We start from the raw sequence: 18,137 nt of genomic DNA, 5'->3' as shown, positions 1-18,137 counted from the left end.
CCGCTCCAGTACTCTCGCCTGGAGAATCCCATGGAGGCAGGAGCCTGGTGGGCTACTAGTCCACGGGGTCGCAAAGAGTCGGACACGACTGGGCGACTTCACTTCCACTCTCTTTCAGAAAAGCACTATAATCCTTCCTGGTGATGCCTGCTCTTCGTGACCAGCAGAAGCCTTTTGTAACGCGTGTGCTCGGTCGCATGCACTCTGCTTCCACCAAAACCGCAGAAACCCTGACCTTCCCCTCTACCTCTTTGGCGTGAACGGCTTCTGGAAGCTAGCTGAGGGGCTGTCTCCCAGGCTGCGCTCCTCATTTTGCCCCAGATAAAACTCAACTCACAGCCGTCAAGGTGTGTGCCTGCTGCAGCTGACACAGCGGATGTGTTTTCATTCCTCCCGGAGAAAGAACTGGGATTCCCCTGAGAGTTGGGCTGTCCGCTCACAGGACAGCTCTTGTTTAATCAAGCCCATTCTTCCAAAGCAGCTGCTTCCCGTCACCTCCCGGCACCGGCGTATGAGGCTCTGATTACCCACATCCTTGGCAACACTTGCGATCACCTGAGGCCCGACTGCAGCCACGCTGTGGGGTGTGCGGGGTGTCTCACTGTGCATTTGACGTGCAGCTTCCTGCTGACTCACGGTGGCTGGCGTCTTTTCAGGGGCTTATTAGCTATTCACGTCCATCTTCTCTGAAGAAGTGTCTACTCAGATCCTTTGACAATTTTCAAACAATTGTGTTAACTGTCTTCTCATTTTTGAGTGGTAGGAGCTCTTTACATGTTCTGGATAAAAGTCCCTTATGAGGCCCACAATTTGCAAACGTTTCCTCCCGTTCTGTGGGCTGTCTTTCCACTTTCTCAGTGGCGTCCTCTGAAGCCCCAGCACTTTCCCTCTGGACGAGGCCTCATCTAATCGCTCTTTCTCTTGCTGCTTGTCCTGCTGCTGTCGTACGTGAGGATCTTTGGCAAAACCCAAAGTCACAAAGAGTCCGCTCAGCGTCCCGCTACAAGTTCTGCCGTCTGAGCCCTTGGACGCTGAGGACTGTGATCCACCTTGAGGTCGTTGGCACACGTGGCGTGGGGCGGGCAGCTGACTTCATTCCTCTGCACGTGGAAATCCAGATGTCCCGGTGCCGCCGGTTGAAAAGACTTCTCTTTCACCATTGAGTGGTCTTGGCGCCCGTGTCGAAAATCAGCTGGAGTGCCGGGAGGTCTCATTTCTGGGCCCTTGACTCCTTCCATGTGCCCATGAGCAGCCTCCTGGGTCTCCATCCTGGAGCCTCTTCTGGGTCTTCACTTGATCCCGAACCACAGCAGCTGTCTGTGCCCAGGCCCCTCCCAAGCTCTCCTCCCGACTCCATGCTTCCTGTGCAGAGCCCCTCAAGGCCACGTCCGGGACCCTCATGCCTTTAAGCTGCTGGGAAGGGTGCCAATGGGCACAGGTGGTTGCCGAGGCTGGTGCAGCCACCGAGCACGGGCCTCAGAGCCCCACCCGCCCTCCCACTCTGAGGAGCTGCGATGCTCTACCCCGACTCGTGGCGGCACAGGCAGGCACAGCAGGTGAGTGCGCACGAGGCCCGGGGCCACGGCTCTCCAGCCCACGCCCTGGACCCCGCCTCCCGGCCCCCTGGGAAGGAAAGGCGCACGACGTGGCCTGGCCCTAACGTTGAGGCACGTGACCCGGAGGCATCCATCCCCTGCTCGGGAGCACAGGGCGTGGTGCCTGGCGGACAGGCGGGCTCCCGGCAGGGGTGGTGGGCAGCGGCATTGGCCTAGGGGCCCTGCAGGGCCTTTGGAGAGCCTGGCCAGGGACCCTGCCCAGGCCGCGCCAGCCCTGGCTACAACCTCCTGCCCAGGGCCACAGTGGCCCTCACAAGAGGCCTGCCCACTGCCGCCCACAAGGCTCTGGGGTCCCCGCTGGGCCTGGCCTGAGACTCTTAGCCTCACATCCCTGACGGCTGAGGCAGCGCTGCTTCTGAAAGCACCTCCGCTCTCCCGACTGCGTGCCCGGGCACCACGGTGCTTCCTCTGCTTTATTCCTTTCAGAAGAGTTTCAGGAGAATTCAGCCAGTGGTGGAGGACCTCTCTTTATGAGGAAAGAGGCCAGTTCAGGGAGGCGGGCTGCTCGTGGACGGACAGCCTGCTGTGTGCTGGGCGGGGTGCGGTTTGGGGACCCGGCCTCGGTGCTCTCAGGGGCGCTGCAGGGCATCGGGACCACCGGGGAACCTGCCAGGGCGGGGCCCCCGGAGCCTCCGGGGCCAGCAGTGCAGCAGGACGCGGAGCCCACCAGAGCGGGGTTGCCGCTCTGTATCCCGGTGGGGACGGTGGGTTTGTTTGCGTGAGAACCTCTTTCCCTGACCGTCCCATGAGTGGGAGCGAACCCAGCCAGGTGTCCTGGGTCACCTGCATTCAGGGTGGCGGGGAGGGGGCGGTGGGTTCAGTTTGTCGGGACACACTTCAGGCTCTGAGACACGGCCAGGAGCTCCCGTCTGACCACCAGCCCCTGCCCACCCCCGCCCCGGCTCCTTTCACAGAGATGCTCTCCTGGTGAGCTCCTATCCACCCTTCAGTACCCTCTCAAATGGTCCCTCGGAGACGCAGCTTTGCCAAGGCCATACACAGGAAGAGATGGCTATACTCTGGGGTTCCACAGCCTGGACCCCAGCCCCTCAGCACCACATGTACTAGGTCCTGGACACCCTAAGAGACGATTTCCCTTCCAGCTCGCCTCCCTCCAGGAGCAAACACCTTCTCTGATTGAATGAGTGTGTGAATGAATGATGCTAATAAATAAGTGAACGCAGGCAGCTGGGCTCTGGTACTTTAAGGCCCCGTGTTTACTGAACACGGGGGTTGGGGTCAGCACAAGCCGTCCCTCGCAGTTTAAGCCCACTCACACCAAACTCCAATCCTACCCCCCACAACACACACACACACACAGAGCGTTTCCTCTTCACTGATGCAATCCACAGGTGAGGAAACTTATTATGCACACAGAGCAAGCAAACAGAAAAGCAAAAATTAAATTAGACGGCAGCCTGGAGATGCCCACTGCGCGAAAAAATGCCAGCTAGCTGGTTTGTGTGGCTTCCCCTGCAAACGGCCGGGTTTAATTTGGGGCTCTGGGACCCGGCTCCTGAGGCGCGGGGAGCTCGCCGGAGACAGGTGAGGATGCGGTTTCGGATGAGCAGACCCGGATTCAATTAGTAATCAGTTCTGACCCGACTCCCCGGTAGGCGCGCAGAGCTAACGAGCAGAGGGGAAGGAAGCGGGGCCGTGAGCTCCTGCCAGGCCTGCGCCTGCCCGTCCCTGCCTCCGGGCCGGGAAGAATCCATCAACGCCAGCCAGAAGGCACTGGAAGGCGCTCTGGCCGCCTGGAGTTACAGGGGCTGCAGACACACAGGACGCGGGGACTCAGCCCAGCTCGCTGGGGTCACGACGATCCACCCGGGGCCCGAGGGCCTGACCAGGTCCAGGGTCGGCACAGCAGCCTTGCGGAAGCCAGGCCTGTCCTCCTGGAGGAGCCCTGGTGATTGTTTCAGAGAAGGGTCCCAAAGGCAAGGATGCAAGCACCACGCACGAACACCCGCCTGCTCAGTCACAGCCCGTCCACGGGACGCTGATGGGTAGACGCTCAACAAAGACAGACCCGGCTTCTTAGAGACCAAACCAGCTCCAGACCCTCGGAGGGTGCCACAGCCCCCGCAGCATCCTGCCACTCGCTCCAGCCCTGGACGGCAGGTCCTGACCCTCCAGGCGCCCCAGACACGCCCAGGGCGCCCTTCTGGACCAGCGGCCGTGGCCACGGGCCTGAGGGAAGCAGGGTGGGTGCTGGGGCTGGGGGGCGGTCCCAGAGCCCCGCATGCCCCCAGGGAGCTTCTGGACACCCCAGCCTCTGCGGGTGAGGCCCCTGCAGCCAAAGGCACTGGGGCCTGGACCGGTGAGCCCTCACCCAGGGCTTCCCTGTCCTGCTGGAGGCCCGGTGGGGCCACAGCTCCAGGCTCCAGGCCCCAAGCAGAGTCGCCGCCCGGCCAGATCCCCAACAGTCCTTGGAGAGGCTGCTGCTGACCTGGCGGGCTCCTGAGTCGGCCTGTCCCTGGCATGGGGCTCATGGCCCTGCTGACCTCTTCCTTGGGGGCCCTTCTCACTGTGGGGGCTGCCCTGGGACCCGCCAGCTCCTCAGAGAGCACCCCCCCACTGGGATGACACATCCCCCTTCCCAATGCAGGCCTGCCCCCACTGCTGGTGAATTCCTGGCCTCGGTGCCCAGAGCTTGCCTGTGTCTGCATGCCTGTCACCTCTCCGTCACCTTCACCACCATCCCCTGCAGGCACGGTGGGCCTCCTCATGCCCTGGGTCAGAGCAGAGGAGGCCTCTAGGCAGAGGCAGGAGACTGAACCAGGGGGCCTCCCCGTACCCCGGGTCAGAGCAGGGGGTGGGGGGGCACCACTCCGGGCGGAGGCAGCAGACTAAACCAGGGGGCTGGGACCCCAGAGCCCACGCAGAGGCCCAGGGGAGCCAGGGCTCAGTCGGAACAGCCCAGGTCCAAGCCCAGCTCTGGTGACCCCACCGCCCCGCGGGATGGACCGGCTGATACCTCGGAACCGGCCTCACGGACTGCCGTGACCGCATCTCCCCCCAGTTCTCTGCAGAACCAAGGCCCCCACACCCTGCGCAGAGCCACCCATCCCAAAGAACCTAGACCAACGCAGCAGGCCCCAGGAGCCCCCAGCCCACCAGAAGAGGGGGTCTGCCCTGCCAGAGGCACGGGGCGGGCGGGGCACCTGGCTCCCACAGCCACTGCGGCCTCTGCCCTCCCAGCTCGCCCGCCGCCCCGCCTCCGGCTGGTATCGTCACCAGACCCCTGCTAGGCCACCGCATCGGCCTCGGAATGCCCAGGCCTCTTGCTGGGCCCCCTGGGTCAGCGCCCCGTGCCCCACACAGCGCCCACAGCATCCCCTGCACCATGGGGTGCACCCATGTTGGTGCCTGACGGAAGGTGAGGGGCTCCTCTCTCTGTGAAGTCCGAGAATGGTCCCCAAGGCAAGGACGTTAACAGGACATGTCCCGTCCCCCCGACAGCTCAGCCTCTGGGGAACTGCCAGCCCACCTTCAGAGCGCGTCGGCTGTCCCGGGATCCTGGGAACCTGCCACCTGCCAGGCCCGAGGGCGGCAGCAGCCTCACGGGCATCTGGGCCCCTCACCCCGTGGCAGCACCTCGGACCACTCCGCCCACAGCCAGCCTGACCAGCCAAGGAACGCCCTCAGACCACGTGGGGATCGCGGTGCCCCAGCCTCCACGCCCATAGGCAGCCCAAGGCGCCTGCTGGGGGTCCTGTTCAGTGAGCAGGGGGCCCAGGCGGAACGTCCTGGACGGCCTTGGGGCAGGCGCTGGGGGGCCCTGGGCTCTTACCGTCCACGCAGGCGGGCCGGGCTCGGGTGGTGCCCGCGATCTGCCCCTTTCTGCAGGCACAGCGGGCCGTCTGCCGGGCGATCGTCCTCCGCGGCTGGCTGCTGTCGCGGTCCAGCGTCACAATCTCACAGGTGCCGGCGGCCAGCTGACCTGCAAGAGACGCACAGGCGAGCTGAGCGGACACGCCCCGGGGAGCAGCCCACGCGGTGCCCACACGGTGCCCACACGGCGCCCACCACACCGAGCCCACCGCATGAAGAGGAGCCAGCGCAGCGTGGGGACGGAGGCCACAGCGTGGGGACGGAGGCCGCTCCCTGTGGGACGTCCGAACCACTGCCAGCGATGCCGTGAGCCCGGCCCTGTGAACGCCGACGCGCGCACAGGGGACCCCAGTGCCTTAGCCGTTCACGCGGCGGGGCGCTGGAGGCCCTGCCCTAGCGACAAGACATTAACTGTGGCCAGTCTCGGTCCCAGCCAGAAAGCAAGGAGGGAAGGGACTGACCCCCGCTCCCGAGTCAGGAGCAGGGCTGCGAGGAGCTCGGTGATGGGGGCCCAGGCTGACCTGGAGCGGGGGATCCAGCCCAGACCCTCTCCCAGGACCTCTGGGGGCTGTGCCGGCTGCCACTCCATCAGGGAGAGGGGGCTGCATGTGCTAACCTCCAGGCCAGGCCGCCCAGGGTCCCCTCTCCGCCCTTGGTGGGCACACACCTATTCACGCGCGTGCTCGTGAACTGCACAGACACACATAGTTACACAGCAGGTGCAAACACACGCACTCCACGTGCCTGGCGCGTGCACATGGAGGACAGCTCACATGTATATAGGAGTGAGGTGTGAACACGCCAGGGGCGAGAGGCTCACAGACCCTGAGCCACACAAACATGTGCAGGCATCGCCCTGAGAAGCCGGCGTGGCTAGTATCCCGGCCGCAGGGCCCGCCCCCGTAAACCACGATGCTCTGAGCAGTCACACCGGATAGGGTGGCCCAGCCGCTCGCCCCACCACCCCACGGAGGCCGCACCCCAGGCACCGCAGAACTCCTGGTGACCCCTCCTCACCGTGGGCCAATCCCTCCCCGACACGTGGCCATAGCCTCCACCAGGGCGTCCACTCACTCTCATTCCCTCAGCAAACAATAAGCACCTACTGTATGCCGCCTCCCGCGTGGGCCTGGGACTGTGGGAGAAAGCGGGCGGGACGCAGCGAGGGGCCCTCCCAGCTGGGGGACACGGCGCCCTACATATCCCAGTCTGCCCCACAAGCTCGGTAGGGAGATGGGTCGGGGTGCACACTGCAGCTCACAAGGGAACCACAGGGAGGTGACACCCAGGAGAGGGGCCCCACCTGCAGGGGTGGGGGTGGCAAAGTCCACTCTGCAGGGGACCAGCTGGTGGCCTCCAGCCCCAGGGGTCCTTCTGATGCACTGTGTCACCTCTGGTCCCTTCCTCCAAGCAGCCCACTGCACTGACCCATCCTGCCTTTTCGTCCCTGAGGTCACCTCCAGGTCCCCAGCCCAGCCTGGGGCCGGGCAGCATCACACGAGCTGGCAGGACAGAGTGCCCAGAGCAGCCACCAGCTCCGTCAGCCCAGAGCTGCCCTGGCTGGGGGAAGCTGCACCTGGGTGTGACCTCACACTCAGGAGGCCCAGGGCCGTCTGCATCGCCCGGCCCTGGGCTTGAAGGGGGCTGTGCGCAGTGACCGCAAGCCAGCCACCCGGGGCCCATGGTGGGCAGCTCACAGGGCCACACAGGCACAGGAGGAGGGACGCGGGGCCCTGGGCACCTCCTCCCCGACTGTTGGGACCCCCCAGCTTCCTGAGCAAAGCCCCTTCTCAGGCCGACACTGCACAGCCTCTTGAGGCTGAGGCTGCAGCGGCAAGTTGAACCTGCTTGAGCTAGTTACCTACAAAATTATAGACAACACCAGGACTGGGGTGAAGCCAGACAGACAGATGTGGACATCAGTCGGCAGACCCACAGAGGCAGCAGGGATGCGTCCTGGGAGGATGAGGAGGCCGAGTCTGGTGACAGGCGGGGCACAGCCTGCAGGGCGTGGTCACGGGGGCTCACGCGAGGACGCAGGTTCACGGGCTGGCCCCGCACCACCCTGCGCAGTCGGCTGCGGTGCGGGCTCTGTCCAGCTGTTATTTAAGCTCCTCGGGGCTGCTCTGCTGTCCCCAGCCCTCACTGCGGCCCACCCGGGCCCCAGCCACCTCTGGCCGACGCCAGCGGCTGGCAGAGCCCCGCATCTCCTGGGGTCCCAAGCCCTGGTCGCTAACTAACGGAGCAACCACCCGACCAGCCACACACCTGCCACCCAAGCTGTGACCTGACCAGGGTCTGGCCTCGGCAGCCCAGCGCGGGAAACCCCTGCCCTGGGCACCTCACGCCTCCGGGTCTTGGACCCTCACCGCAAGGGGGTGGCTGGGCAAGGCCACCGGCAGGGGCTGGAGAGGGTTTCCACATCCGTGCGCCCAGCCCCGGGCGGCCGTCAGCCTGACCATCACCCCCACCTGGTGCCATGACCTTGGACCACGGCCCATGGGGCTGGGGGAGGGGAGGCCAAGGCCACCAGCGGCCCCACCCCAACTCCTCCGCACGCAGAGAGGAGGCTGAGAGCAGGGCCGTGGGCAGCGGTCCGTGTCCGGGGCCATAAAGAGTGTCGTCACAAGCTGGGGGCCAACCCCCCGGAGCTTTCACTGGCATCCTGGGGCTGCATGTCTGAAACCGTGGCATCGGCAGGACGGCCCTGAAGAGGTGGGGACCGTGCTGCTCCCCGGGGCCCGGGGCCGTCCTTGCCTCGCAGCCACGTAGGCCCCACGTCTGCCCCAATGTCATAAGGCCTCCCTGCATCCTGCTCTACTCATGAGGTCACTGGGCACTTGGTGAGGGTTCACTTAACAAGGTCAGGACTTCCCTCGTGGCTCTGATGGTAAAGCGTCTGCCTGCGATGCGGGAGACCTGGGTTCAATCTCTGGGTCGGGAAGATCCCCTGGAGAAGGAAATGGCAACTCACTCCAGTACTGTTGCCTGGGAAATCCCATGGATGGAGGAGCCTGGTAGGCTCCTCCATCCATGGGATCGCAAAGAATCGGACACGACTGAGTGACTTCACTTCACTAACAACCTCATCTTAGCTTGACCACAGATGCAAAGACCCTATTCCCAAATGCAACCATCTTCACAGGGATCGGGGCCACCTGAATGTATTTTCAGAGACGCCATCAACCTATAAAACAAAGGGAACTCTCCTGAGTGTAGAAAAGCCCGAGGGGAACGGGCTGGCCTGGGATCCGTGAGCACACACTCTGTGCGCCTTCGGGAGACCACAAGTCTGGTTTATTGACTTATTCCCAGTGCACCCAAAGGGCACACACCCTCCGGCCGTCTGTACCAGCTCTCTCTGCTGCCCTGCCAGCTGCCCTGGGGTCTCCAGCCCTTATTTTTCACCACTGGATTTCACATTGGGGGTTTGCTATCTGCAGACTTGGATTCTGTCCGCTAGCCTTCACCCCAGCTTTCGTGTGGGCCTCACCCTACACTGAGACCATCTGCCCTGCTGGGCTGGGTTCAGATCTCGTCCCTGACAGACCCCTGGAGAACCTCATGGAAAAAACGCTCAAACCCTGCTGCCTCGCCCCTGACTCCACCACCCCTCGATGACGCTGGCAGGCAGCATGCACTGAGAGGCCAGGACTCCTGGAAGCAAGCAGCCCACGTGAAGGGCAAGGGGCAGGGACACGGTGGGCCAGGACCAGCACACGGGCCCAGCACAGAGGCTCCGAGAGACCGGAGGTGCTCGGGGGGGACTTGCAAGAGGCGGCTCCGAGACCCCCGGCCACTGTTCCTGCACCCCCCACCCCCAACCCAGCATGGACCTGAGGCCCTCTGGGGCTCAAGGATGAGAGTGCCTGTGTGTACACATGCGTGTGCCCAAGGGTACAAGGGGTGACAGGCTGCTTCTGTGGAGACGGAAAGAAACAAGAGGCTTTGCTGGGAGCCAGGCAGCAGCACAGTCTTTAACAAAGACCAGACGCCAGAGGGAAACGCAAGGAAAGGGCGCTCATCCCCTAGGGACGGGCTGCCCTCCCGCAGCGCCTCCCTGGGCCCCTGGACGGCGGCCGCAGTCAGGGTGCGCGTGGGGGTGTTGTGCTAACCCGCAGTTCTGCAGGCTGGATTTTTCCCGACTCTCGGGACCTTACTCCAGGAAAAGAGCTGGCCACCCTACCCTGGACACTGTTGCCTCTGCCTGCAGCTGGGGGTCCCCTGGGACAATCCGCTTGGGATGGGGGAGTGAGAGGCACCTCAGGAGAGGCCAGGTCACTTCTCAGCCCCATCGTGGCCACTGACACGGGAGGCAGCTTTGCCCAGCTCGGGGTGCAGACGCTCCGTGAGCTGCAGGGTGAGGGTCTGTGCGGGGACCCGGTCCCCACTGCAGGGACAGAGACAGCGGATGAGCCACAGCCGCCAGGCGTGGAGGCTGAGCCCAAGGAGGGAGCCCTGCTCGGGAGGAGCCCACCCTGCGGGGCTCGTGGCCCTGTGGCCAAGTGATCCAGGCAGCTGAACGTGCCCCCAAGATCGGGGGCTGGGAACGCCCACCACCCTCGGGGCCCCAGGGGCTAGGAGCCCAGCCTTGCCCCTGCCGGCCACGGTGCTGGGCTGGATGGGGGAGAGCTGTGCCCAGCCCTCGATGGCCCCGCTGGGTGGTGCATGCCGTTCTCTTCCCTGTCTGCGCCAAGAGCTCACAGACATCATGCTCACGGCCACGGGACCCTGACTGGGTGCCTGGGGCTCGGGGGAGGGGCGCTGGGGAACAGTTCTGTGGGCCAGGACCCCCCGAGGCCTCCTGGTTCCCGGGACCGTGCAGGCTGTGGACAGTCACTGTCTTCTGGGCGTTCAAGGGCGTAGCCTCTGCTGCGATGTTCTGGCCGAGTGAGTCCGCTTGGCCAGGCGTCGTTTAGTCCCTGAGCCAGAGCAGGCAGGATGCTGGACACCAGCCCCTCGATGTCCCCAGGATGGTCCCCAAAGCAGGGCGGCCACCACCCAGACCCCAAGCCCAGCCACCGGATGGGCGGAGAGGTCCAAAGGCACGTGATGCGAAACTGCAGGTCAGGGGTCACTTCTCAGGGCCGGGAGCGCTGTGCACCCTGCTGGAGGTTTGGGGGGGGCGGTCCACATGGAGAGGGCAGTCAAGGCCAGTCTGAGGGTCGAGGGCTCCGCGGTGCCTCAGCTGGCCCGGGTCCTCCCTGCAGCGCCTGCCCGTCCGCCTCCGGAGCCCACGCCAGCTGCTGTACCAGGCTCCGCCGACATCCGTCTAGGAGCGTGTCTGGCAGGATGGATTACAGGACAAAGGTTCAGGCTGCCTTGACGGGCACTCGAAGCCTCAAACGATCACGGACATCAGCCCGTGCCTGCATGAGGACGAAACCGGGGCAGATGAGGCGGCCAGCGGGGCCAGAGCTGACTACCGGCTGGGTCGCCACTTGGCATGCGGTGTCGAGGAAGACCAGGGCCCGGGCAGATCCCCGACAGGAGGGAAGACCCGGGTAATGAGGCAGTTCTGCCCTTGGAGACGGTCTGGGCGTGCTGGGGCGCTGGCTGTGGGGGCGGCCTTACGTCTCCAGTTACAGGAATGGGCCCGGGAACTCCAGACCCTGACCCTGGTGGTGTGGGGTCCCAGAGGAGAGGGGGCCACACCAGGGGCCAGCGGTCAGACCCCAGCCTGCAGAGGAGAGGCTGCCAGCCACCCGTAACGGCCCAGAGACATGGCAGAGCAAGTGCCAGCTGGGCAGGCGCGACACCTGCCACTCCACGCCAACTTGACCTTTCACTTCTGACCCTCGGTCCCACCACCGGCCGCAGAGGCAGAGTCCGATGGTCCTGGCTACGTTGGGCGGTCAGTGCCCCCGCCCTGTCCTGCCCCAGTGACCCTGCCTGGCGCTGCTCCATCGGGGACTCGTCAGGAAGGGCCGGGTAATCGGGGGATAGGGCACACTGACGGAGAGACGAGCCTCTGGGCTTGGAGCACGACACCCACCTTCTCCCAGCTTAAAGACGAGCCTTTGAACGAGCTCACCCTGCCCTGTGGGTCAGCCCCTGGCCACTGCCGTCAGCACACCAGGGAAGAATCATCTTGGCATTCCCAGCAAAGCCTCCGATCGTATGCAAGCCTCCAGCGGCCCGCTGACCCGTCCCAGCTGGCTCCCCCGGTCGCTGCCCCTCCTGTCCACCGCCACATCCTCCCCGCCGCCCAGAACCTGGATGGGCTGGGACAAGAAGGGCAGGTGGTGGCCCCTCCTGTGGCCGGCGCGCCTTCTGGAACCTTCTGTGTGAGGAGCCCCCTGCGTGCCTTCCGGCCTGTCCCGCAGCCTCCAGAAACAAGAAGGGCCCCAGGGGAGCAGACGGAGGGAGGAGAGGGTCCCCTCACAGCCGCCAGCTCCAGGAGTGGCCTGGGCTTACAGACGCCCGCCCGGCAGGCCCTCCTGAGATGCTCACCCGGGCGCTCTGAGGACCCGGCCTTTTCATCGGCAGGAAAGCAGGTGCAGGAGGGACCTGTGATACGAAGGGAAGAAGGCGGGCTGCGAGTCCAGCAGCGAAGCGGGTTTCCAGAGTTCCCCCCGGCGGTGCCACGGCGGCCCCCACAGTCAGCCAGTGTCCCGCCCTGAGCTGAGCCCCCCGCCCCTAGAGTGCTGGCTCACCCAGGCTCACAGAGAAGCTGCAGGGGTGCTGTGTGACCTGGGCTCGCAGAAGCCAGCACGGGCCATCAGGGACTGTCCCTGCTGTCTCCACCATGGCCGGCCAGCCACCTGCAGAGGATAGGGCGGCGCCCGGAGGCGGGACGCGTGTCCTTGGGATGTGAGATCGCAGAGCCGGCTGCCAATGGGGCCGTGGGACGGAAACGCAGGAGCCGATGGAGGCCCCCGAGATGCCCCTGCAGCTGCCACGTGGGGTGACAGACGTTTCCCCCAGGAGCAGCTGTGGGTTCCCGGTTCTGGGCCCTCAGTCGGGCAGGGGAGGGTCATCAGAGGCAGCCCAGGTTGGGCTTGCAGAAGGCAGATGGCTCTAAGGTCGGCTGTGGGCGTGTGGGTCTGTGCTCCGCCCTGGAGAATGCTGGTTGGGGACCAGGTCCTCCAGGACTCACAGGCCCAGCACTGGCCCCTCCCCGCCTGCACCACTGGCCTTCCCAGGCCCCTGGCCTGCCCTCCCTGCCGTCAGAGCCCTGCTCCCCTCAGCTAGGCCTCTACCCCCCAGGTCCACTTGGGGCCCGGCCCACTCACAACCACAGGTCCCCGTGGTTGTGGGTGTGCACCCAGTCACCCCGCCTTCCAGCCCTCCCCCTCTAGCTGGGTGAGGGGGACGAGGTGGTCAGGGAGAACACTGGTGGCCACACAGCCCACTCCCCATATCAGGATAGACTCCACAGGGGGTTGGGCGAGGCCTGCAGGTCAGAGCTGGACACGCTCCCCAGGCACCCTGTGACCTCTCCATGGGAGGGGCCATCTGAGCCTGGAGTCCAGTGGCCTGGCCTCGTCCAGGGGGACTCCAGGCACGTCTGGCGGGTGTTGTCCTCTGTCTCCTGGCCTGCACACTGAGTGGGGCAGACCCCACTTCTCCACCCCACACCCCTGGTGAGCCCGCAGGGCCCATGTGGGGTAACAGCCTTGTCAGTTGGAGCAGACTCCTTGGGGAAAAGCAATGGACCCCTAGCGGTTAGGGTGATGAGGGTGGGCATAGGCCATCCGCTGCTGTGGGCCTCCTCGCTAAGGTCACAGCCGCCTGACGGGCTCCAGGCCCATGGACAGCAAGACCCAGAACTCAGAAAAGGGGTTACAAACGACCCCATGTAGCCGGGAGAAACATGGTCCCAGAGAGGCCCGCGCCCTCAACCCTGGAGCCTCACACAGGCGAGCACTGCCTTAACTGGTGGAGATGTGAGCGAAGGTCCTGAGTGTGGCCGTAACGCTGGTGCCCGTGGCATCACAGGGTCCCTCTAAGGGGGCAGAGGGAGCCTGACTGCAGAGAGGGGAGGTCAGGTGATGCTGGGCTCGGGGGCTGGAGGAAGGAACCGGCCATGAGCCACGGAATTAGGGAAACACAAGGGACAGACGCCCTCCTAGGGCCTCTGGAGGGACCCAGCCCTGCCTGCACCTTGACCTCGGCTCAGTGAGACCCATGTCCACTTGCGACCTGCAGGAGCGCAAAAGACTGTGGTGTGTTCACACTGCAGCCCCGGCAAACAGGCCCCGGGACTGATGACTGGGGACCACGGAGGCTGGGCCCGGTGGGCAAGGCTGGCCGGCTGGGGGAAAGGGCCTCCAGATGCTGGTTCTGGAAGGCAGAGCCTGCAGTGAGTGGGCCAGTCAGTGTAGCCCACGTGGCCCCCACTCCGGGTTTTGCTGGGAGTGTCAGAGGCAGAGGAGCCCCACGTCTGGGTCCTGGAGAGCTCCCTCCCCAGCCTGGAGATGGTTCTGGGCCAGCTCCTTCCTGGAAAAGAGGGGAGAGGGTGTGGCCAGCCTCGCCCACAAGGACGGGTGTTGAGATGGAGCTGGTTTCCTGGGGCCACACACATGCGCGGGGCGAGCTCCCTGCCGGGAGCCCAGGCGGCCTGGCTGAGGGGCCAGCCCCCCAGAAGTCTCCCTGGCAGGTCTCGGCCACAGCAACGGGGCTCAGCGGACCTTCAGAAGTGGCTGAGGCTCCGAGGGGCCGGTGAGGCAGCAGAGCGGGGTGGCCAGGGGCTGACCCTCCCGCATGTCCCCTACGGCGGGCACGAGGCCCCTCCGTATTCCGAGTGTGGCCCTGGCTGGAGACTCTGCAGGGCTCCTGTCTGCCCCGCGCTCCCGCATCTTGCGGGGTCTACTTCTCTGGGTGTAACCTTCCCCCTGGCAGGGCGGGCCGGTCCAGGGTCGGGTCCACGGCTCCCCGGTCTGGTCCTCAGCCTGGCTGCCTGGTTTCAGGCGGAGAAGCGGGGAGCGAGAGCCTGCTCCCCAGTAGATTGCACTTTCTGCCGACTGCCCCCCTGCCCCCCGAGCACCGCCTGCCTTCACGGACGGTGAAGGCGACCCAGCACGGCCACCGTTCTCCTTGAGGCAGCGCGCACCGCCCTGAAACACCCGTGACAAAGTGCCTCGCCGGTCCAGCTGGCTCCCGGTCAATTATCCCCACGAACGTGTCTGTTAATGAGGCGAGCGTGGCTGGCGGGTCCCCACGGCCCCGGGGGCCCGGCCCGAGCTGGACCGGAACGCTGTTGGCACAGCATCGTAAACATGGAGTAATTACGGCGCGGTTTACGACTTTGCAAAGGTCGATAAAAGGCACACAGCATAGCTCTGCATCGGAGCAGCCCAAGCCAGAGATGCCAGAGAACCAGGTAGACCCCTGCCTCGGGGCCCCACCCCGCCAGGTCTTGCCCACCCACCCTCCACGGTGCCTTGCACCGGTCAGAGCCAAGCCTGGAGACGCCATGAGCCGCGGCCTCCCTTGCAGCCAGGAGCCCAGCACCGTCTTGCCAGCAGCGCCCTGGAGAGGCAGGCACCTGCTGTGTCAGCAGCACAGGGAAGACCTTGGCTGGGCCTCTGGGCTCCAGCCCCATCCCCACCCGGGTCCCCCGGGGCCCTCTCCTCGGGCAGGGTCTGGCCTCTCTTGGCCCCACGCCCTGCACCAGACAGGACACCCTGGGCTCGAAGGCGCCTGGAGCCCAGTGGAGTCACGGGGTCATGCTGGGCGATTCCCTGGATGGGGCTGGGCATCCAGCGGGGCCATCCAGACCATCGCGGGTGAGAAGGGGCCCTGCGAGAGGTCCCTCTGTCCCACAGGTCCAAGACCCTGCCGCCCCTGCCCCTGCTCCTGGGACGCAGCGTTGCTGATCACAGTGACCGCCTCCGCCGCAACCAGGGGTGCTTCCGGCAGATGATGGGAGGAGAGGCTACTTGGGCCATGAGGTCCCCGTAGGGCGGTCTGCCCCTCCCATCCTGACTCAGAGCCTCTCCCCTGGGTCCTGGCCTCCAAGCGGACCGGCTCAGCCCGTGGGCCAGGCAGAGCCAAACTCCTTTTCCAAGAAGAGGAAACAGGGAAACAGGGGCCCAGCCGCCCCTGGAGCCTGGCCTCGGTGGCCTGTAGACGTGCTCCTGCTGTGTGGTGAGGCCCCTTCAAAGTCTCGGCTACTGGAGGAGAGTCCACAGGGTTCTGATGGATCCGGATGCTCAGCCAACCCCAGCTGCCTCCAGAATCAGGGTCTCCAGGGTGGCCCCAGCCACATCCATGTTTCAGGTCAGAGGTCGGAGCCTCTGGAGCACCTGCCCGGCCGGCCCCACAAAGACGGGAGAATCTGAGGACCCGGATTCTTGCTGCGGCCCGGGGAGCTCAGCAGCTGTCACAGCAGGGCCTCCAGCAGCCCAGGGACAGGCCCTGGGGAGCCCGTCTTCCCCGCCTGAGCCCTGGGATCCAGTGGCCTTCGACCAGTGCCTGCTTCCAGGTCCCCACCTGCCACACAGCCCTCACCACGGGTGTGCTGTTGTGCCCGCCTGCCAGGCACAGAGCAGGAACTGTCCACGGGCATGGACAGATGGGTGGCGGGTGGATGGGTGGATGGGTGGATGGATGGATTGATGAGTGGGTGGATGGGTGGACGGATGGGTGGATGGATGATGGATTGTTGGACAGATGGATGGATGGATGGATGAATGGGTGGATGGATGGATGGATGGGTGGATGGATTGATTGATGGACAGATGAACAGATGGGCGGATGCATGAGTGGATGGATGATGAATTGATGGGACAGATGGATGGACAGATTGATGAAAGGGTAGATGGATGGTTGAGTGGATGGATGACGGATGGATGGACAGATGGATGGCTGGCTGATGGGTAGATGGATGGGTTGATGAGTGGCTGGATGGACAGAGGGAGGGAGGAAGGGGAAGCAGCTGACCATGAGGCTCTCTGAGGGTCCATTCTCTCTGACCGGGGCCTCAAGGCTGGAACAGTGTGGGGCTCCCAAGAATAGGCTCTGGATAAATAACCTGGCAGAACCAAGATCCAAACCCCACGGGCTGACTGTCTGGAGTCCCCAGCTTCCCTGTAAGGACACCCACATGAAGGGCTGAGAATGCCAGCCGACCAACATGGGCAGCCACAGCCTTTGTGACTTGCACTTGGGGATTGGATTCAACTGTCCTCTGCAAGAACAACAGAGCCAAATCAGGAGCCGAGGAGGCGGCCACAGCGGGTCCACTGTGGAGAGACATCAGAGGCGCCACCAAGCTACGCGCACTGACCGTGCACAGCGGCGAGGGCGGCGCTCCCTGGCAGCAGCGGGGGGCGAGGGGCCCTGCAGCAGGGCGGCACTTCAGAAAGGCAAGGGTGGGAGTCTGTGGCAGGGCCTGGAAGGCTGGTCCAGACCCATCAGACAGATCCGTCTGCAACCTGGGCTTCGGGCTCAGCCGTGGCGTCTGTTCTTGGGGGGCCCTGAGCCACCAGTCACCAGACAGAATCCAGCCTCTGGTGCTGGCGCAGGCAGAGAGCAAGAGGACGAAGCGTCCTGGGCAGCAGTGCTGGGGTCAGAGACGGGGAGCAGGCCTCTCTCCGCTCGTCCTCCAGCCTGGCCGCCCCAAACCCAGGCTCACTTTGCTTCCTTTTCTTCCTTTCCTGTTGGATTTGACACGGGGGTATCAATAAGAGCCTGCAGCACTGAGCCCCACAAACACCCAGGCTGCAGCGCCCAGGGCCTGAGGCTCGGACATGTACGGCTCAGAGACACGGGATGTGGGATCTGACTTCAAGGAAGAGGGCTCTGCTGGACAGTGTGTGGCCGGGCCGGTGCTAAGGCTGTGTCTCCATCCTGATGCTGCCCCTCAAGTGGACACTGGGGCTGCCCATCCCTGTGTGAGCGCCTGCCTAGGTCATCAGTGTCCCCCAACCAGGCCTGGGACTCGGGGCTCCAGCTGTGTCCTGCATCCCCGGGTGCACCTGACCAGTGAGCGTGGGAGAGACGGCACCTCCAACATGGAACCTAGGTTTTCCAGGGCGTGGGCCAGGGCCGGCTCGAGGAGGGGCCGTGGACCCGAGTCCCGGCTCTGACCAGGGCTGGCTCAAATAGGGGCCGTGGACTCCTCTGCCCAAGAGTGAGGACACTGAGGCTGGAGGCAGGTCACTGCCTCGGGAAGTCCCGGCTCACTTGCTCATCCTTCATCCATCTTTGCTTCATTCTGCAAAGATCAGCAGAGCAGCTCAACTGGATAACTCTAAGCCCACCACCCTCGTGGGCAGGGGCGGGTCAGGGGGCAGGATGGACATGAAGGATGGACGTGAAGGAGCCTCGCAAGCAAAGGGGCTGGAGCATCCACCTCGCCAACAAGGATCCCGTAATGGCTGCAGAGACCACGCAGCCCAGCTATGCACGCTGCCTCGCACCCAAGTGGCCGGATTGCCAACGACGAACATTAAGCTGGCCGATCAATTACTCATCACGGGGTAGAGCCGTCCAGGGTATCTTTATGAGCAAGTAAATCCTGAGCTTGTTCCAATAAAGTATTTACGAGGCCTCTTGCTTCAAAAGTGCATGACGGCCTTTTCTAATTCAATTGATGCGGCAAGAGTAAATATGAAGACGTGAGTTCAGGAACGCCGACACGGAGCGCCCCGGGTGGACACGGTGCCCATCACAGTGTGCACTGCAGGCCTGGGCAGTGGGCACCTGGAAAGGCCACTGTGCCCACATGGAGGGGGCAGC

The 18,137-nt window shown here is 64.6% G+C and overlaps 1 protein-coding gene across 1 annotated transcript in view; it reads right to left on the bottom strand.

The window, feature by feature from the left end:
- Window positions 1-18,137, bottom strand: part of TAFA5 (TAFA chemokine like family member 5) — a 179,187-nt gene that overhangs the window by 61,687 nt on the left and 99,363 nt on the right. Inside the window, exon 2 of the mRNA XM_052641237.1 lies at window positions 5,410-5,559. Within this exon, the coding sequence (XP_052497197.1) occupies window positions 5,410-5,559 (150 nt within the window). The remainder of the gene's footprint in view (window positions 1-5,409; window positions 5,560-18,137) is intronic.

Source organism: Budorcas taxicolor, chromosome 5, assembly GCF_023091745.1.
Source record: "Budorcas taxicolor isolate Tak-1 chromosome 5, Takin1.1, whole genome shotgun sequence".
NCBI classification, from domain to species: Eukaryota; Metazoa; Chordata; class Mammalia; order Artiodactyla; family Bovidae; genus Budorcas; species Budorcas taxicolor.
The sequence above is the reverse complement of the archived record's forward strand: the minus strand, read 5'-3'. Positions and strand labels throughout refer to the sequence as shown.